Genomic DNA, 22,396 nt, shown 5'->3' on the forward strand with positions numbered 1-22,396 from the left:
ATTTAAAAAGTATTCACATATTTTAAAAATTCTGTATGCTATCAGGACAAAATGCATATTAGAAGCACTCAAAAAACATTATAGTTTTCTTGTGATTTACAGAATTGAGAGTTCTGAACTCTTTTTATTTTATTTGAGGCAGGATACAGCCCTGCTGATCTGGAACTTGCTATGTGGAAATTCACTTTTGCCTTTGGCTCACCAGTGCTGGGATTAAAGGTATGTGCCACCACCCCTCGCTTGAATTCCTCTGTTTAAAAGACTACTCCTAGAATATTAATAAATGTTCACCTGAATGACATTTACAACCTTTCCAAGAAGAGACCTTAACCTTTCTTTGATATCACTGAGTGATTTATTTTCTCCTATTATTAATATTAAAGATTCCAAAGTATTCCTCCTATAGAAATTTCATAGTATTCAAAATTTTTGTTGTTGATTTTTGTGGTTTATTTTTTTCGAGACAGGGTTTCTCTGTAGCTTGAGAGCCTGTCCTGGGACTAGCTCTTGTAGACCAGGCTGGCTTTGAACTCGCCACCTGAGTGCTGGGATTAAAGGCGTGCTCCACCACCGCCCAGCATATTCAATTTTTTTTTTCATTTGGTAATTACAGATCTGAAGTGATTCTGCTTTTATTTCCTTCACGTTAAGCCAATCATGGAATTTCAGTGATTGCTGGGGTGGGGCAGAAGGAAAGTGTATTCAGAATGATGGAGGCCACGGCCTGGTTGGCCTGAGAAGGTGCAAGCAGGGGGGCCTCACTGGGGAAGCTGGAGGAGCACCGACTGCCCCGCTGGCAGGTAGGTGATGTTCCGAGAGCGGGAGAGCTGGTAAGCAATGTCCTCAGCTGCTTCCAGCTTCCGCAGCTCAATCAGGCCATCGCCTGCCGTGGCCAGGGAGTTGGCGATCAGCTCGGCTGCCTTGGAGTCGCCCTCAGCAGAGATGATGGCTGCCTTCTTCTGCTGCTCAGCCTTTTCCACCACAAATCTGGCCCTCTCCGCTTCCTGCTGAGCCACCTGTTTGGCTTCCACTGCTTCTGTGAACTCCTTCCCGAAGGTCAGATGTGTCAAGGACACATCATCCAGGACGAGCCCAAATGTTGCTGCTCTCTCTGTGAGGTCATCGCTCACCTGCCGGGAGACCAGCTCCCGCTGAGTGATCAATTCTCAAATTCTCAAAGCGAGCCACCACCGACTTGAGGATCTCTGTAGTGATGGAAGGCAGCACCCGCTCATCATAGTCCTCGCAGATGCTGGTGTAGATACGAGGGAGCTGGCTGGCCACCGGCTGGAAAAGGATCCGTAGTGTGATGTTGACGTTCTGCAAATCTTTGCTACCAGTGATGACTGGTTACATTCCGTGGTCGCGAGCGGCAGTCAAAGATAATTGGTTTCTGTACCCAAGGGATGAGAAAGTGAGTCCCTTCCCCTACCACGACGTCCTGTACTCCACGGAATCGGTCAAAGATGACAGCTCTGTGCCCGGCATCCACATTATACAAGGCAGAGTTCATCACGCCTCCTGCCACTGCTAAAGCCAGGCCGAACTTTCCAATGGACTCAAACACTTTGGCAGCCATGATTCCTTCTGTGCACCCACTCACACCTGCTTCCACTCTCCATATTCAAATTTTTATTAACAATTTTTGCTTTCTATAATCATAGATAATAAAATTTTCTTATAGACTAATTAGAAATATTAAAAGAGATTAAAGGGCCGGACAATGGTGGCATATACCTTTAATCACAGCATTTGGAGGCAGAGGCAGGAAGATCACTGTGAGTTCGAGGCCAGCCTGGTCTACAACAGTTAGTTCCAAGACAGGCTCCAAAACTACAGAGAAACCTTGTCTCGAAAAACCGAGAAGGGGGGGGGTGTGAAGGAGAGAGAGAAGGAGAGGGAGAGAGATTAAAGGTAAAAACTGTACATATGCAAGACCAATACTCCTAGTTTTAAACATTTGCATTTAAAGAAAATACTCTCTCATTCCCACAGAAACAGACAAGAAAACTTATTTTGAAAATTGAAATGAAGAATCTCAGAGTTTATCCCTTTTCTTCTGTCTTCAGTATCAAGATGTTTATCTTACATGGGTAAAAAATGATCATAACTCAACCCTAAGATTACATTGAAGGACTTCATTTCAAAATCTGTCTATTTACACTGCAGGAAGATCACAATTCTGAAGTCAGCCTGGGCTTCCCAGGAAGATCTTAAAAAATCAAAAAATGAAAGAAGATCTGCCCACACAAATCCAGAGAGTAGTGATGACTAGCTAGACCTCTGAGCGCGAACAAATGTCTCATGCTTACTTAGGATGAAGGATGGTGAAAGGCTGGAGAGAGCACATTCTCAGCACACAGGGGTTCAAATACCAAACAACCTCCCTCCCATCACCCCAAGAGAAGCAGGTGATGTAATACACGACTCCTTTAGAGCTACACAGGCCAGCCTTCATTCAAATACCAAGTGTACACTGCACCACAATGGGAGAACTGAAACAACTAACAGGTTAGTAATTATCTGGAGGCCAGCAAATAGAACCTCAGAAAGAAATGGTTTCAAAATCCAATTCTATTATTACCATAGAAACCCCAAACCAAGTACTCACCATCTGATGCTGAGATCCAAACATAGTGTTACAGGGCACACGACACAAGCAGGGCAGGGGTAAGCCAAGCTGCAAGAAGAAACACACTGTTTACTTATGATGGTGAGAGACTGAACAACAAAGACAAGCCAAAATTATTCTTTAAAAACAGAATCTCGCCGGGCCATGGTGGCGCACGCCTTTAATCCCAGCACTCGGGAGGCAGAGGCAGGCGGATCTCTGTGAGTTCAAGGCCAGCCTGGCCTACAGAGCTAATTCCAGGACAGGGTCCAAAGCCACAGAAAAACCCTGTCTCGAAAACAAAAAACAAAAACAAAAAACAAACAAACAAAAAAACCAGAATCTCAGTGAGGCATAATAGAGAATGTCTATTATCTTATTTCTGAGGCTGGAGATCACATGTGTGAAGTCAGCTTGGGCTACACAATTAGTTAGACCCTACCTTTAAAGTTTAAAAGAAAAGCCTGAGTGGTGGTGGCACACTCCTTTAATCCCAGCACTTGGGAGGCAGAGGCAGGCGAATCTCTGTGAGTTTGAGGCCAGCCTGTGGGATTCCCCTCTGTATGCTGTGAATATCATTGATTAATAAAGAAACTGTCTTGGGCCTGGCACAGGGAATGAACAGGGGAGGGAACTAAACTGACTGCTGGGAGAGAGGAGAAGGAGTTAGGGAGAAGCCATGGAGCTGCCGCTGGAGACAGATATGCTGAAACTTTGCTGGTAGTCCATGACCTCATAGTGATGCACAGATTAATGGAGATGGGTTAAATTAAAATGTAAAAGCTAGCCAATAAGAAGCTAGAGCTAATGGGCCAAGCAGTGATTTAATTAATACAGTTTCTGTGTAGTTATTTCGAGAGTCTGGGCAGCTGGGAAACAAACAGTGGCCTCCCTACTACAAGCCTGGTTCACAGAGCAAGTTCCAGGACAGGCTCCAAAGTTAAACAAAGAAAAAACAACAAGAAAAAGATTTACAATAACAACAACAAAACAACAAACTCCCCTCAAGAATTCAAGTTTATAAATACATCATGTTAAAGTATATATGGAAAGTTAATCTCACTCCCAAAAGGTGACTTAACAAATGCTTTATATGCTTTTTAAATGAGTCAAGTACTCTAGAATATGCCAAAAAATCTTTTCCAAACAAGCCGGGCGGTTGTGGTGCACGCCTTTAATCCCAGCACTCGGGAGGCAGAGGCAGGTGGATCTCTATGAGTTTGAGGCCAGCATGGTCTCCAGAAGGAGTTCCAGGACAGCCAGGGCTGTTACATAGAGAAATCCTGTCTCAAAAGACAAAACAAATAAAGTAAATCCTGAAATTCTAGCACACGGGAGGCTGAAAGAAGAGGGTGGCCAATTCAGAGACACCCTAAGCTACAAAATGAGTTTGACTCCAGCCTGGGCTACACTCATGGTAAGATCTCATCTGAAAAAAATAAGCTGGGTATGGTGGCTCACATCTGGGCAATCCTCCTGCCTCTATTTTCTAAGTTCTAGAATTACAGGTGTACACCAACAAGCCCCGTGAGACTGTCTTAAAAAGGGCTAAGGAAGCTGGGTGGTGGTGGTGCACGCCTTTACTCCCGGAACTTGGGAGGCAGAGGCAGGCGAACTCTGAGTTCGAGGCCAGCCTGGTGTACAAAGTGAGTTCTAGGACAGTTAGGACTGTTACACAGAGAAACCCTGTCTCAGGGGAAAAAGGAGGCAGGGCGCTAAGGAAGAGGCATGGGTAAGTACAAGAGAAAGAGAGACTGACTTTCATGGACAACCAGTTCAATTTATAGTACCACCAACAGGAAAAAAAACATTTTAAGTGAAAATGCCTTCTGTAAACTACAAATTTATCACTACTAATGGTTTCATATATATCCTTTTGAACATTTGGTAACTGTAAATACACAATTTAGGTAAATCTGGTTTTCTAGGCATAAAAACTTGAAGAACTGCTAAAACATATAACTCCTGTTATAAAAGCAACTAAATTCAACCAGGTGGTGGTGGTGCACGCCTTTAATCCCAGCACTTGGGAGGCAGAGGCAGGCGGATCTCTGTGAGTTCGAGGCCAGCCTGATCTACAAGAGCTAGTTCCGGGACAGGCTCCAAAGCTACAGAGAAACCCTGTCTCGAAAAACCAGAAATAACATAAAGCACTGGGGCTGCAGGTATAGCTCAGTGTGCTCAGACCCTGCTTAGCATGTGTGAAGCCTTGGGTTTGAGCTCTAGCAGTATAAAGAAAAACAAGCCATAATGTGGGATTCCCTCTGTATGCTGTAAATGTGTTTTGTTAATAAACACATTAGTTAATAAAGAAGCTGCTTTGGGCCTATGGCAGCTCAGAATAGAGCAAGACAGGAATTCCAAGCAGAGATAGAGGGAAAAAAGAAGGCAGAGTCAGAGAGACACCATGTAGCTGCTGAGACAGACTCCAGAACCTTACCAGTAAACCACAAGCCTCCTGGTAACACAGAGAATAATAGAAACGGGTTAATTTAAGATGTAAGAGTTAAGAAGAAGCCTAAGCTAATAGGTCAAGCAATGTTATTATTAATAATAGTTTCTGTTTCCTGGGAGGCCAGGAAACAAACGAGCACCCTCTACCTACAAAATCACATGACAACTTTGTTAAAATATCTATCTTCGGGGGATGGAGCGATGGGTCAGGTGTGAAGAGCACTTAGTGATCTGTGTTTGGTTCCTGTAAGTCATACTGAGATGTTCACAATCACCTGTAATACCAATCTAGGGCATGTGATGCCCTCTTTTGGTGTCTGTAGGAACCTGCATAAATGTAATGCAGATACAAATGTGTATGCACACACACATACACACAAATAAAAATAAAATAGTATGTATTTATCTTTGGGACTGGGGAGATGGCTTAGAGGCAAAGCACTTGTTGCACAAATGTAAGGACTACAGTTTGAATCCCCAGAAACTTATGTAAATGCCACTTGGGAGTAGTCATTCACTTGTAATTCTAGTTATGGAAAGCAGAGTCAGGGAATCTGTGGAGCAAGCTCTGGATTTGACTAAGAGACCCTGACTCAATGAATGAGAAAGAAGAATATTTGAGGCTGACTCCCTGACATCAACCCTGAGCCTCCATGAATACATATGTACCTACTCCACACAGACATATAAAAGTACGCACACATATACACATGAATACATATGTACCTACTCCACACAGTCATATAAAAATACGCACACATATACACATGAAGAAATGGGGGTGTTAACAACAACCACCACCTGTTTTTATATTACCTGATTACAGAGGTATTGGCCCAGGCCAGGTCTAGCAGCAGCACTAAGATATATGACAGGCCTTTTGTTATATAACACGTCGAATCCATCCACTACAAAGTCTTCATAGCGAGAATGAATGGCAAGCCTACAGATCTTAGCAAGTCCTTCTCTCTCTTCCTCATGGAAGTAAGTGCATCCATTTTCATACCTATTAAGAGATCTCATATGTTAATGTACTCTTTTTTAATTTTTAAAAAGGCTTTGTTTTTATGTGTGTTTGTCTGCATGTACATATGTGCACCACATGTGTGTAGTGTCCAAAGAGGCCAGAAGAGTCATCAGATCCCCAGAACTGGAGTTACAGATGGTTGTGAACAACCATATTGGTTGCTAGGAATCAAACCTAGGCTTTTCTAAAAGAGCAGCCAGTGCTCTCTTCACTAGTCAGCCACCTCTCCAGCTGCATATTAATATACTCCTATTTCTAGTAGTATAAAATCATGAAAGCAATTCTTTTCTCATAGACACTACTCCTATACAAGGCAGAGGGGACAGCATACAGACCTAGCTCCGGAAACAAAATAGCAGAATTATAGAAACAAAGACTAAAGTCCCCAGAAATAAGAGCCTGTTCCATGCTTGTTCCACGTGAAGGCTGGTGCCAAAGACTGACATGACAGGAGTTTCAGCACTAAGGCTGAAATAAAAGAAGCATTAACATGCTCACTTAATCCTCAAATGAAATAGCTATTTATGCTCTCACCACTTAATACAAGACAAAACCTAGGCCGGGTGGTGGTGGCGCGCCTTTAATCCCAGCACTCAGGAGGCAGAGGCAGGTGTATCTCTGTGAGTCCGAGGCCAGCCTGGTCTTCAAGAGCTAGTTCCAGGACAGGTTCCAAAGCTACAGAGAAACCTTGTCTCGAGAAAAAAAAAAAGAAGGCAAAACCTAGGTTTGGAGAGGTTAAGCAACTGTTCCAAAGAGTCAAATCCATATGAAGCACCATGGAAACACTACTCACATCCATGTCTGATTCTGACTCACCCTTATCAGGAATTAAAAACTTGTAAGGCTGACTGGAGAGCACCCGCATGGCAGCTCATAACTATCTGGAACTCTAGTTTCAAGGGATTTGATATCCTGTATTGGCCTCCTTGGACACTGTACACATGTGATGCATATTCACACATGCAGTCAAAATACACATAAATGTAAAAAGTGGAGCTAGGTGTTATGGCACCTGGGAGGAAGAGGTAGGCAAATCTCTGGGAGTTTGAAGCCAGATTGGTCTACACAGCAGGTTTCAGGACACCAGGCGACATAGATATCCCGTCACAAACAAACAAGTAAACCCAAAATTAAACAAACAAACACATCTCCCTCATAATGCCTTTACTAGTAAATAAATGAATCCTTAAAAAACAAATGCAACAAAATCTAGCTCATAACACCTTTACCTGAAAATCCGGCGTAACCATAAGGTAGTGTCTGAAAGTATCCTGGTTGTAAGTTTTCTCAGCTTCTCTTTGTCCAGAGTTGAAATATAAGCACCCAGACTATGACCCAACAAAGCCATGTGACCTTGTTCTCCAATATTCTGGATTCTGTTAATCAAAATCATTGGAGTATTAAGAAATGATTATCACCAAAGCATAGAAAAGGAAATAAAATTTAAACAGTAGTTCACAGAAATCTGGCAGACTTTTAATTCACTTTCATGTTCTATAGAGAAATTCAGAAAAAAATGTGTATGAGGTGATGAAAATTTGGAAAGAAAAATACTTTTAAAATTGATTTCTGAAAGATAAATATCCTTATCTTTACTGACAATGCAAACTGTTCTTAAATTCTGTTAAAATATAGTTAAATATCAGCCTTAAGAGCTATGGAGGAGGGTGGGAAAGATGTGTAAGAGCAGTAGCTACTGCTGCAGAGGCCTACGCTCTGTTCCCAGCACTCACCCAAGGGATTCAACACACTCTTCTAAAGTCTCTAAAGGCATCAGGCACACAGTGGTGCACAGATACACAGGCAGGCAGAACATCCACACACCAAAGATAATGATGGTGATGAGCTGCAGAGGAGGGCACTATAGCTCAGTGTGGGGTGGGGGCCTACAGGGACAGCCACACACATGTAGCATACACTCATACAGACACAGACACATACACATAATTTTTTTAGGTCTTAAAAAAGTCTGCTTTTTTTTTTTTTAACAACTTTTAAAAAAGGTTCTGAGGCTTGAACTTGAGACCTTGCCCATGTGAGGCAAGTGTTCTACCACTGAGCTACAAATAAGTATCAAATAAGTCTTAAAACATACAAAAAGGCATAATCTAGTTCGTAAGAAAAATATTATGCTGAAATACCTAACCTTATATTTCTCACTCACTTATCAAAGACCCTTAAGTCTGTTAGCACCATTGCAGCAAAGGTGTGGGGAAAGTATTCTCACACACTGCTAGTGAGCCTTTGGACTGGCTTATCTCCTTGGAGCACTGGGCTCTACAAAATTAAAAATGCACAATGCATTATCTGACCCACAACCCCAAACACATGGCCAATGCAAGAAAGGACATATGCTTAAAGTTATGGCTGCAATGCTTGTATCAGTAAAACAGAAACATGAGGCAAAATTCCTTCTATAAATTTCTATTTATCTATTCAAAGTAAAATAAAATTGCTCTTAGCAAAGTAAAGCCCCTTGTATGATATGCGATGAACCAAATCCTAAGTGAAAAAACAATCAGGACACTTAGATAGTATTTAAGTACTGGATGGGGTGTGGTTGTATACACAAACACATAAAATACCCGTGGAAGAAAAATAAACTAGTCATCGTCTATGACCACAAAAGAGAACTACGTAGAAAGGCCTGTGTGTGTTTCAGTATTGGGAATTGAACTCAGGGCACATACATGCTACCACAGAAAACTATTTTTTTTTATTTGTTTATTATGTATACAATATTCTGTCTGCGTGTGTGTCTCCAGGCCAGAAGAGGGCACCAGACTTCCATTACAGATGGCTGTGAGCCACCATGTGGTTGCTGGGAATTGAACTCAGAACCTTTGGAAGAGCAGGCAATGCTCTTAATCGCTGAGCCATCTATCCAGCCCAGAAAACTATTTTTGTATACCCTTTCTTATCTTCTCAGTTGTATTCTGCTATGTTTTTGGTCTTGCTATTCAGCCCTACAGTGGCTTCAAACTTGTGACCCCCTTGCTTTTGCCTCCAGAATGCTAGGATTATAGGTGTATACCACCATGCCTAGTTTATCTTCTGCCTTAACTATTACTGATAGCACAAAAAAATTGAAGAAGGCTAATCAATTTAACTGTAGTAATTCTTAGCAGGTTAAAGAAGAAATGGAAAAAGCACATGGAAGTGCCATGTCTTTCTAGTACCGAACATCATAAAAATGTCGGGCTCTACTCTTTTTGTTGTTGTTGTTGTTTTTTGTTTTGTTTTTGTTTTTTCAAGACAGGGTTTCTCTGTAGCTTTAGAGCTTGTCCTGGCACTCGCTCTATAGACCAGGCTGGCCTTGAATTCAGAGAGATGAGTGTTGGGATTGAAGGCATGTACCATCACCAAACAGGCACAATATAACTCTTAGTGAAATTATTACTCAATGAAATTTCTTTCTTGAGCCACTCATGAGAACAGAATCAAGAACAGATTTTTTTTTCCTTAGACAGTGTTTCTCTGTGTAGCTCTGGCTGTCCTGTAACTTGCTCTGTAGCCCAGGCTGGCCAGAGATCCGCTTGCCATGCTTCCCAAGTGCTGGGAAGTGCCACCACCACTTAGCCAAGAACAAACTTTCAAAGATAAACTGCCAACACTCCAGCATTACCGGGTGCTCTGGGGCTCCTCATCTTCATCTCCATGCATCAGAGTTTGAACTAACTGGAGGATGCTTACCATATCTTGTCCACTGCAGAACAAAAAAAGAGTTAGGTGGGTGAAAAGAACGCATATGCATGCCCCTCCCCTCCATCTCCCAACCATTTCCCTCATTCAAACTAACTTGAAGCTGTTTTTTGTTTTTTCCACTTTAAACATGTGGTAGCTAGCTACAAGACAAAAAATGTTAAGAGCAGTTTATACATTTTCAGCAACACTTAAATTATATAACTTTACCTATTCTTTGACCAAATTATAAGTTTTATTTTTGAAAATATTTCCAGTCTTGTCCTAGCTATATTTCTATAATGGATCATTTCATTCTTGAAAGGCAGAGAATATTTAATGAGTATAAGAGCCAGTCTTTGTAAACTGGGTGGTGGTGGCGCACACCTTTAATCCCAGCACTTGGGATACAGAGGCAGGTGGATATCTGTGAGTTCAAGAACAGCCTCGTCTACAAGAGCTAGTTCTAGGACAGAATCCAAAGCTACCCTGTCTAGGAAAAAATTGGGGAAAAAAAAAGAGCAACTTTGTAAAATGCTAGAAGGCCAGAAAACAAAAATTCTCTATTGACAAGACTCTGGAGTCTGGTCCACTTGAATCAACAGCCTTAAACATGTAATCATTTATTTCCAACTCTTATCCAAGTTAGAGAACTTGAGATCTGCTTAGAGTCTAAATAGAGTATAATAGTCAAGACATGCTCATCAGACAAGATGGAACAAAGACTACAACAGTATGAAATGGCAGGTAATTTATGGTGTATAAAATGTAAAAATATTAATAAGAATAGTACTGATAAAATTCTTCTCCTAAAAAAAGCACCAGCAAAAAAAAAAATAAAATAAAAAAATAAAAAAATTAAAAAATTTTTAAAAATTAAAAAATTAAAAATTTTAAAAAAGTAAAAAAAAAAAAAGCACCAGCTTTGGAGGCATATATAGTGGGGAGTGGTAAAGAGCTTGCCTAGCATGTATGAACTCTAGGTTCAATCCCAAAGATCACAAAAATAGTAGCAAAAAGTAAAAGAAGCGCCATCAAAACAATGCTCTAAACTCATCTCACCCAAGGTGCTAACCTGAAATGCTCTGAGGTGGGGGAAGGGTGGGGAAGCTGAAGCTCACTTGGCTGCTATCCCTGGGACCTTGAGTGTGAGGTCCAAAGTGGCTGAGCCCAAGAGTTATAGAATGGAGAGAGATAATCAGACAGTGCCTGTAAAGCACTTACTAGTTTCAAATACTAGACATTAACATTATTAAATATAGATACTCCTGAACACTGTTACAGTGTTTTTAATGTGCTGCTAGTCTGAGAATTCCAGATGTTCTTGGGAGGTCTAGAGACATTTTTGTGTAATTAGGAAAATAAACAAGTCCTTGTCCCTTCACACCTGGGAGAGGAGATGGGACCTACTTCCTCTTCTGAGTGGTAAAAGCTCTACAGGACTTCAAATCATCAGGATGCAAGCTACAAGCAGGAACAACTGAAAACACCACAGCTGGGAGTGTTAGGCATGATATTTGCTGTATGGTGTGATAACTTCCTCAATGCTTTCTTTTGTAAACTTGTACAATTTATATTCAGGTTAAAGAACAGTTCGAGGGAGTTGTACTGTTGACCTAAGTGCAGCTTCCTGGTTATAAAAGAGAAATGGTTTGTCTCAAGGAAGCTGGGCTGGGATTTTAACTGCAGATCATCTGCTAGCGTCCTGTGAAAATGACAGCCAGGCATTTCTTTTTCACATGTAGTTCAAACCACAAGGAGTTGATAAATTTGCTTTAGCTGTAAACAAATTAATCACTCCAGCAATGATTAAAGCTGACATTTTCCTTTCATTTACTATAGTATGTGTTTTTCATTTTTGTTTTGTTTTTGAGACAAAGGTCTCTTATGTAGCCCTGGCTATACTGGAACTCCATATGTAGACATGTCTGGCCTTGAATTCAGAGATCTGCCTGCCTCTGTCTTCTGGGATTAAAGGCATACACCACTGCCTGGCTCATTTACTAGTATATAAAAATCATAAACTGTACCAAATTAAAATATCTCCCACAATATAATTTAGTGTACAAGAAAGATTACAGGTTTCAAGAATGAACTAGTTTGCTATCCCAGTTATAGTTATGAATTCATGAATGGTTTCTGACCATGGGATATAGTTCTGAAAGGGGAGCCAGGTATGGTGGGATATGCCCGTAATCTAGTACTCAGAAGGTTGAGACCAGAAGACTGTCACCAATTGAAGGCAAGGCAATGACCAAAAGCAATTCTGAGGGAGAATGAAGCTAGTAAGGTCACTATTATCAGCAACTGGCCAGTTTTCTAATGTCCTACTGAGTAACTACTTAAATTATTTTGGTACTCATTCAAAGTAAACTTGTAAAAAAATAACAGTAAAGTAAAATTTTGGTTTAAGAAAAACATATATCCTAACTAAAGGTATTGATCCTCATTGCAACCTACCTGCCTTGGAGTGGCCCTGGAATGTCCTCTGATACTGGCTTCTTTCCATTTTCCTCTTCTATTCTTCTGGTTTAAAGGAAAGAAAGAGTTGACTGTATGTTTAACCAATCAAGTTTCTAACATATGAGCATGCGAACATGTGACTTTACCTAAAACATTCGGAGACTGATGAAGATTTTAAACACATTCACTTCATCTCCCTAGAACCCAGAGATACTTGAGAGTTTCAGGAAAACAATGTGAAAACAACCACTTCAACAATGGCTTGGTCAGTTGATCCTCATGCGACCAACATCTATACTGAGAAGTATTTAAATATTAAAATTAACGCACTCCATAAACAAAACTCTAAAGTGGCAGAACTGAAAGGTCCTTCCTAAAATTTCAAAATCCTTTCATTGCAAAGCACCTTCTACCCAGTATCTGTACCTTTAAAGTCAACAGAATCGACATCCTAGAGATGGAGATGGTTCTAACAGGAAGAAACTAGAACCACCAGATTCAAAACCGGCTGGACACACTCAACCAGCGTGATCTACATGCTCACCTCTGACTGTTCTCCAGCATCCGCATCACCTCCTTCAAGTTTTTTCCCATTTCAGCTAATGTAGGGTCTGCTATCTAAGAAATAAATCAAAAAGGCAAAATTTTAACATCCTTTATTATTACTTTTTATTTATTCTAAAAAAATCTTTTTCTGTAGCTTAGGCTATCCTAGAACTCATGACAATTCTCCTTCCTCAGTGCTGGAATTACCACATGAGCTACCACATCTAACTTGGTTACATAATTCATTCAGAAAAATCAAATGCAAGTGCACTTCCCTTGGATTTGTTTGTTTGTTTGGTTTGGTTTGGTTTTCGAGATGGGGTTTTTCTGTATAACAGCCCTACTGTCCTGGAACTAGCTCTTGTAGACCAACCTGGCCTTGAACTCACAAAGATCCGCCTGCCTCCGGTTAACTCCTGTTATCACAACACTCTGGCTTCTTAAACAAGACCTGAAGAAGTACAACAGCAATAGACATGCTAAATCTTATAGGGTCCCACCCACATACAGGCAACTAAGGAATCCTGAGAGCTTAAGAAATAGTTCTCCCTGGGATGTGCCCCTAACGGTTATCTACTAAGTGGTCAACTCTGAAATCACAAACATACAAATTACACTAAACAGACTGAGCAGGTTGTATAGGGGAAATGATCAAATATACTTCAACTTACAAGTAATAATAACATGGAAAGCACAGGAAAGCAAGAAAAGGGAGATGCTATCTCTCCTTTGACTTCAACAATGATTTTTGTTGTGGTCTAAATAATTACATTACAACCATATTGCAGATAAGGGGCCATAATTTCTAGGGGGAATGGAGAAAGGAACATGGGAAGGGCTAGAGGGAGGAAAGGTAAGGGGAGAAAATGATGAAATTATATTCTAATTTTTAAAAAAGATTAATTAAAAATGACATGCTCACAATCTGAAGAATATCAACACCCACTATAAGCTAGAATTAGAATTGCTCTAATAGACCAGGGATAGGAATTTCAAACTTCAGGGCCACAAAACTGGAACTCAAGTTGGGCAGTGGTGGTGCACACCTTTGATCCCAACAGGAAGAGGCAGAGGCAAGTCTATGAGTTCAAGGCCAGCCTGGTCCACAGAGCAAGTTCCAGAACAGCCAAAGCTAAACAGAGAAACCTTGTCTCGAAAAACAAACAAACAATCCCTCCCAAAAGAACCTCAAACCAACCAAACAAACAAACCAAAACCCTGGAACTCAAAACCAGTCTCCCTCGTTTCCTCCCTCCTCCTCCCCTCCCCTCACCCTACCCTGACTGCTTTAGAAGATAGTTTCTTTCTGCATTACTCAGACTGGCATCACAACTTTCAGTCCTACCTCAGTCCCACACAGTACCTGGAAACAGGCATGTACCACCATGTTCAACTTCACTTCGTGTATATCACTACTAAGTCTGTGATTTGTTCCAGCAGCCACAAGAAACTAATCTGCCCATAAGCCAGAAGATGATGATTCTGTCTAGAAAAAGCTAGTCTAAGTGGTGGTCTCTAGAACATGGAAGTGGGAAGATGAGCCTTGGTCAGAGGGGGCATCTGTTTGTTCCCATCTATTCCTTTTAAATGGTAGTACCATGTGTGTACATTTAACTCCTTCCAAAGAGAAATGAAACAAAAGTATTTTTAATTCTTAAAAAATTAAATTTATTTTAACTATGCCTCATTTACGGCAATTAAAATTTTTAATTAAAATACAATTACATAACTTTGCCACTTCTTCCAACCCTGATATGCTCCCTACTTCTCCCTAACCCTCTCAAATTCAAGTCCTCTTTTTTTTAACTTATTGTTACACAAACATATATATATTCGAATAAACATATAAATTTAACCTGCTGAGTTCAAGATTTATTTATTTAATTTTTCTTTTTTGGTTTTTCAAGACAGGGTTTCCCTTTAGCTTTGGAACCTGTCCTGGAACTCACTCTATAGAACAGGCTGGCTTTGAACTCACAGAGATCCGCCCACCTCTGCCTCCTTAGTGCTGGGATTAAATGCGTGTGCGACCACTGCCTGGCGCCAAGATTTATTTTATTATTTAGTTATGTGTGAATGTACACATTATGTGTATATGGGTGGCCAGAGTCCAGAATGAGGAATTAAATCTCCCAGAGCTGGAGTTAAAGGAAGTTGTGAGCCACTTGATATAGGTGCTGGGAACTGAATTTAGGTCCTCTCTACATCTCTCCAGCCCCAAGTTATTGATTCCTATCGAATTAAAATGCACAAGGGTCTGTGAGATGGCTCGGCAGTTAAAGTACTTTCTACCAAGGCGGATGACCTAAGTTTGATCTCTAGCACCCACATGATGAAGGAAAAAACTGACCCAAGTTGTCTTCTGAGCTACACACACACAGTAATTAACAATAAAAACTCCACACATCTCTCTTTCTTCTTAATCTCCATAGTAGTTTTTAGTCTTGCAGTCTCAACTGCTACAGAGTATGAGTTGTTCTGTATTTACAGAAACTCCTTTGTCAATGTAGTCCTTGAAGGACTTGCATTTCTCTTCATACTGCTTTCTGTACCTACACATCTTCCACAGCAAATCTGCAATGTTGTCTATCACATTCAGTAGTCCCACATTACCTCCTCAAATCTATCATGTTCTATTCAATTTACCAATATCAGAATCATAAAATGTTAAATTTTAGATAAGACCTTAGGAGTCTAGTTCACAGTTCTTGTAAGCCTTACAACAAATGGGAGGGAGGCTCGATATATGTGCAATCCCAGAACTAGGGAAGCTGTGACAGGACGATCACCTCAAGTTTGAGGATAGCTTGAGCTATAAAGTGAGATACTGTTTTAAACAAACCAGAGATGACTCACGAGATAAGACACATGGCAAATGTAAAAATGTGCATTCAAATGTCGTTTGAATTCCTAGAACCCATATAAAGCCAGACATAGCTGTAAAGCTATAATACCCCTGCTTCTATAGCAAGCTGGTAGATAGAAAAAGGAGACTACCCAGAAGTTTGCAGGCCAGCTAGCCTACCATATCATCTCATGATGGGGAAGCTCAGCCAATCACCTTGTTTGTGGGATGTGTGTCTCCCTCCCTGCCCCCCGCCCCAAATAGTCTATAAAACCATCTATGTGCGCTTGTTTTTTCTCTTTGTTTTTCCTGCGCTCCTCGCTGGAACTCAGGTTTTGTAAGTTCTCCTTCTTTCCTTTATTAAATAATATTTTATATTAGAGCTAGTCTAGTTAATTCCAACTGTCCATCGACCACGCCCCTTCAATCTGAAAGTGGGAGAGAAGACTGTCCTCTGCCCTCACATCCACACACCCGTACTCACAAGCTGTCCTCTGCCCCCACATGCACAATGAATGTATGAACATGTATCTCTATCTCACTCACATTGACACACACACATAAAATCAACCATCAGTCGGGCAGTGGTGGCACATGCCTTTAATCCCAGCACTTGGGAGGCACTGTGATTTCAGGGCCAGCCTGGTCTACAAGCTACTGAGAAACTCTGTCTTGGAAAAAACAAAACCAAAACCAAAAACAAACAAACAAAAAAAACCAACTATCAATCTCCCAAGAACAACTCTAGTAAGAACCACATAAAATTGAGGCTTTTAGTGCCTTCTAAGCACCTATTAGGTAAATCAGTTTTGGTTTACACAAAGGATGTTAAATCAAGTTTCATTCGTAAAATTGTCATTAAAAAAAGTATATTATGAAAATATCTGATTCTAGCTTAACAATTTAGAGGTCAAGAAATTAAGTCTTGGAGATGTGATTTGCTGAAGACATATGTTAGAGCTCTGGGTTCCTTATTCCCTTTTCTGGCCTCTATTATACAAGAAGGTTCTAAGCTTCTAAGAAGGTTTACGAAGTAATCTTGTTTCCATATCCAATTAATTTTTCTCTCTCTTTTTCCTTCTTTTTCTTTCTTGAAACAGGAAGTCATTATATAGCTGTGGCTGGACTGGAATTTACTATAGAGACCAGGCAGGCCTCAAACTCAGAGATCTATTTCCTTCTACCTCTGAGTGTTGGGATTAAGCCATGCCAGGTTATCTGTTTTTGATGTCTAAACATAATTTAAAAATATTTTCAAACAGATGTTTTAAATAAAATCCAAAACTTAAATATAACTATGAAATAGGCTATATTTAAAAGGGTTTCAGTGATCTAATTATTAGTAGGAAGTGGATGCGATAATAGTCAAGAGAATTTATCTTAACTCCAAAGTCTCCCAGTTTTGTTCCTCATCACCCTCTCTTGTAGCTCAATGAAAAGATAACCAGTTTACTTGATAATTCACATCTTCATGCTCCAAACACTTGCCTGGTTTGAATGCCTTAGCACCTTTAAATTACAAGGCAAGATTTCTTTAAAAGGCAAAAAATGATTTATATTAGTGTGCACACACATCTGTGCACGTGTGAGTGGGTCCCCATAGAGGCCAGAGGAGTGTGGCACACCTGTCTTCCTCTTTTGTCCCCTGGAGATAGAGTTATAGGCAGTGTGAGTTGCCAGATAGGGTTCTGGAAAACAAACTCTGGTCTTTGAGAGCATTAAGTGTTCTTAACCAATGAATCATCTCATCACCCCACTCCCACAACTCAAGATTTCCATGAAACGTTTATGGATACAACCACTTTCACATCTCCTCTAAAGACAGCCTCTTTTTTTTTGAGATTGGGGGTGGTCACTCTATACATCCCTGGCTAGTCTAAAGCCTTCTATGTAAGTCAGGTTGGGCTTCTGAAAGTCTGGACTCACTGACAAAAAGAACAAAAGATAAAATTTATGGGGATAATGGGACAGAACTTTTGAAACTGGGGCCATTCTCACATTCAGCTGCTAGTCTTCCCAATTCCTGACATCCTTCACTGAGAACCATTTCACAGATGCTCTTTCCAGTACAGATATGGAAAAGAATTATCAACGTTAAGTCCTCCTCTGACCACACATGTGCACCACGGTACATGTCTCCCTCGCTTGTCTGTTTTTGTTTTTTGGTTTTTTTTTTTTGAGACAGCCCTGTAAAGCCCAGACTGACCTTGAAATGTGTAGCTGATGAGGATCATGAACTTTGGTGTGTGTATGCACATTGGTATCTATGTGCAAGAGTGTACAAGAGGCTACAAGTCAATACAAAGTGTCTTCCACTTTTATCTTTTGAGTAAGGATCTCTCAGATGAACCTAGAGCTCATCAATAGGCTGGAATGGTTAGCTGACTAGGCTGTCTGGTCAGCAAGCTCTGGAGATCTGCCTGTCTCTGCTCCCACAGTGCTATAATTAGGATAAGTGTGGCCACATCTTTTTTTTTTTTAATGTAGGTGCCAGGGAAACACAAGTCCTTACATTTATAGGCACTTCACTGACTTAGGCATCTCCCTGAACTTTAGGCTGTGACCCTGAACTTCTAATCTCCTACCTGCCAAGTGCTGGGGTCATAGTCATGTGATACCATGTTCGACTTATATATTTACTGAGTCCCTTAAAACCATGCCCGAAGAAATTTCTATCAAGAGCAGCCACTATTTCCTTATTCCTGTTTCATATGTTGTTTCTGACATGTTGCTGGCTGTTTAAAAGCAAAACACGAACCATACACAAGCCTACATGAATAAAGAACTAAATTCAAACCAAGCATGGTGGCAAATAATCCCTTGGGAGACAGAGGTAGGAGGATCAAGTGTTCAAACCCAATCTAGTTTACATATGGAGTTTCAAATCAGCCTGGTCTATATAAAACCTCCAACTCAAAACACACACACACACACACACAAAATAATGCAATTGAGTTGTGGTTGTGGATCTTGTCTGTAATTCCAATACTCAAGAGGCTGAGGCAGAATTCAACTGTTATGAATTCAAGACCATGGATTGATCCCCAGCACTGCAGAAACTGAGTTAAGTATCACATAGTTATGATCTCAGCACTTGGGAGGTAAAGGCAGTAGGAGAAAAAGTTTAAAGCCACTCTTGGCTACACAATGACTTTGAGGCCAGCCTGAGATACATCAGATCCTGTCTAAAAAAAACAAAGACAAATAGCCCAGAAACTGCACAAAGATGCCTATTTTAGTACATAGGAGGGGACTGTTCTATGATGTAAGGAGAAAATGGAATTGGACTATTTCATGATATTAAGGAGAAAACAGTATTTTCTATAGCCCATTCTTAGGAAAAAGGTTATAATTTAATTTTCCTTTAACACTAAGCATAGGGGCTGCCACAGAATAAGTAGGACGATCCTTAATAATCATGAGGCATTATGCTAATTAACCACCTTATACATATTTCCCACATAACGAAAGTTTACTTTTAATGATCATTTTGAGGTATCTCTCTCTCCATAGCCTGTCTGTCCTGGAACTTACTATGCAGATCAAAATGACCTCAAACTCAGAGATCCTGCTGCCTCTGCCTCCTGAGTGCTAGGATTAAAGGCGTGCACCATGCCCAACTCATGATCATCTTTTTAATTCATATTTTTACTCAGAAACTCTCCATTCAGGGAAATTTCCCATTCTGCAATGTTACAACTAGATGAAAAAAATTATAGTACTGGAACAAGTCTCTGTAGCTAGGAACAAACAAAATATAGTTAGGAGAATGGATCATCAGGTAAAGACATTTGCCAAGCCTGTGGCAAGTGACCCAACAGGGGCACTTTAAGAGTATTAATAATTAAACCAGGACAAAAGGTGTAGACTGGGATGGTCCTAGGCAAACCAGGATGTAGTCACTCTACCTGTAGCTAAATGTTTACTTCAGATCTTAAACCCTTTTCCTTCTAGCAAAGGTAGGGAAATTTATGTGGTGGTGGTGGTGGTTTATGAGCTATAAGGGAAATGAAGGCAGCACACCTGTAGTGTAGGTGTCAGCAGGTTCTCACAAATTCTACAAAAGATTTACTTTCCTGTCTTCATCTTTCTTTCTTTAAACTCTAGAGAAGGGCCTGTGAGATGGTTCAGTAAATAAGTGTTTGCCACAAGATCATGTAAGCCTGACGGTCTGAGTTCCATCCCCAGAGCCCATGGAAAGGTGGAAGGACAGAATCAACTCCACAAAATAGTCCTCTGACCTCCATATGCATACTGTGTGTGGCTTGAGTGTTCACCTATGCATATTATACAAATTTAAAAATAAATAAACCCAAGTAAAATAATTTGTTTAAACACCTGAGATCTACATGCAACATGAATGTGGAAAGAAGGGGCCCAGCGAGTGAGGGGCAGGGAGCACAGGGTGGGTAAGGGGAAAAAAGTATAATGATAAATATGTGTGTGTGTGTGTGTGTGAGAAAAGTCACAATGAAACCAAGCTCTGTTTATGATTGATTTCAAGTGTTTATTTATATGTATGTGTGTGCCTACGTGTCTGTATGTGTACCTTGTGAGTGCAGGTGCCCATGGAAGTCAGAAGAAGGTGTTGGAACCTCTTTGAAATGGGAGTTATAGGCAGCCGAGAGCTGACATGTGGGTGCTGGATATGGAATTCATGTTCTCTGCAAGAACAGCAAGTGCTCTTAATTAATTGTTGAACCATTTTTTTCAGCCTCTGTGTATGCTTACTTTTAAAAAGAAGACTGCTGCAGGAAGATTAGAAGGAGTTCAAGGCCAATCTCTGCTGAGCTTAATGAAACTTTGCCTCAATAATAAACAGGACTATCAAAAAAAAAATAAAATAAACAGGACTATCGAGATGGCTGAATGGTAAAGGTACCTGCTGTATGCTGGATGGCCCGAGTTTGAGCCTCAGAACCCACACTGTGGAAACTGAGGTCAATTCTCACAAGCCATTCTCAGACCTGCCCACGCATGCCAAGCAATCCCCACTAGAAATTTTAGATAATGAAAAGATATCTCTTTCTCTGTCTGAGTGTGTCTGTGAGGACATGAAAACATACTATAATTATTCATCCATAAAGCATCATAATCTCCAATTTCAAAGGGATATACAGTTGTTGACAGGATGGAACTATTATTAGTATTTAACCTTGCAAAGAACGTAAAACGGAAAAACATGCAAAAAGTGACAAAAATCTATACAGCTATAGAGACAACAATGTTAAAAACATGAGACATCAAACATCAGTCACACACAAACATCTAGTAGAGAGACAAGAAAGGCATCAGTGGTGGTTTGAATGACATTCCCCCATAGTCTACAGCATTTGACTATTTGGTGCCCAGCCGAAAGCCCTATTGGGGAGTTCATTAGGTGAACTCTTTCCTGGAGGAAGTATGTGCTGGGGACAAGACCTGAGATTTTAAAGTCTCCTGTCATCCCTATTTGACTCTATTTCCTGTTTGTGGTCCAAGATGTGGACTCACTTTTCCAGCTCCAGCTGCTGACTGCAGTTGCCATTATGGGTCCTAACCTTCTGGAACTATACGCCCAAAGAAAACCTGGTCATGGAGTTTTATCACAGCAACAGAAAAGTAACTAATAGAGCATCCAAATCACCATGGAGATACACGAAAATTGAGAAATCCAAGTCTAAATTAAAACACACACACACACACACACACACACAGAGAGAGAGAGAGAGAGAAAGAGAGAGAGAGAGAGAGAGAGAGAGAGAGAGAGACCCTCACCCCCCCAGGAACCAGATTCTAAAATCCATCACTTAGACATTATGTCATGAATACTACCTTCCAAATAGTGCACCATGAAAAAGATACCACACAGCAGGAAAGCTTTATTTCTAAGTTCTTGTTCCTCTGTAATCAATCATACCGGCACGCCTGCACCTACTTTCTCACACACAGTAATAATAATAATAATAATAATAATAATCCCACAGAAAAACAATTTTAGAAATACCCCAAATACAATCTTCTTCAAAACTCCTGACTGGCCATCAATTTCATTTCTTTTTCATTTTTATACTACTTTTTACTCCTCCTTCTTACACAATGACTTATTTAAACATGTACACCTAGTAACCTATTCTGGTGTTCATTCTTGTTTTTTTTTTGTTTTTTTGTTTTTTTTTGGTTTTTCGAGACAGGGTTTCCTTGTAGTTTCTATAGCCTGTCCTGGAACTAGCTCTTGTAGACCAGGCTGGTCTCGAACTCAGAGATCCGCCTGCCCCTGCCTCCCGAGTGCTGGGATTAAAGGCGTGCACCACCATGGCCCAGCTGGTGTTCATTCTTGTAATACCAGCAAATGGGAGGCTGAAAAAAGTAAGTTTGAAGACCACCTGGGCTATATTGCAAGATCCCATCTCAAAAATAGAGCAAAACAAAGTAAAGATGTGGTCCTTTCTACCATCCCCACAGGGACACATCTTATTCATCTCTTGTCTCCAGCACTCAGCACTGGATTCTGACCTTTAATAAAACATATTTCTGCTTTAAGTGAAAACACACAACATTCAACCTAGGCTACAATGTAATTCACAATTCTAACTATAACATCAGGACTGGGAGTGGGAGGAGAGCACCAAAAGCTTTGCCACCAACACCTCCGCCATCCAGAATAAATCAGAATCACCAAGGCCACACACATGCTTCTTTGTGTGAGATAGATCCTATGTAGCCAGGACAATCCTGAAACTCACTCTGTAGACCAGGCCAGCCTCAAGTTCACAGAGATCCACCTCCC

General features: G+C 40.6%; 1 protein-coding gene and 1 pseudogene across 3 annotated transcripts in view; both read right to left on the reverse strand.

Moving 5' to 3' along the window:
- Pdxdc1 (pyridoxal dependent decarboxylase domain containing 1) overlaps positions 1-22,396 on the reverse strand; it is a 58,668-nt gene that overhangs the window by 30,807 nt on the left and 5,465 nt on the right. For 2 of the 3 annotated variants that reach the window (XM_038328629.1, XM_038328627.1), the window contains exons 2-7: positions 12,781-12,854; positions 12,234-12,299; positions 9,718-9,798; positions 7,322-7,468; positions 5,882-6,071; positions 2,612-2,680 (exon numbers count right to left, since the gene is read on the reverse strand). In XM_038328629.1, coding sequence (XP_038184557.1) covers positions 2,612-2,680; positions 5,882-6,071; positions 7,322-7,468; positions 9,718-9,798; positions 12,234-12,299; positions 12,781-12,854 — 627 coding nt within the window. The remainder of the gene's footprint in view (positions 1-2,611; positions 2,681-5,881; positions 6,072-7,321; positions 7,469-9,717; positions 9,799-12,233; positions 12,300-12,780; positions 12,855-22,396) is intronic. The other variant, XM_038328628.1, reaches the window with a different exon arrangement.
- Positions 694-1,585, reverse strand: LOC119813351 (annotated as a pseudogene).

The sequence above is a fragment of the Arvicola amphibius genome, chromosome 4, assembly GCF_903992535.2.
Source record: "Arvicola amphibius chromosome 4, mArvAmp1.2, whole genome shotgun sequence".
Lineage (NCBI taxonomy): Eukaryota > Metazoa > Chordata > Mammalia > Rodentia > Cricetidae > Arvicola > Arvicola amphibius.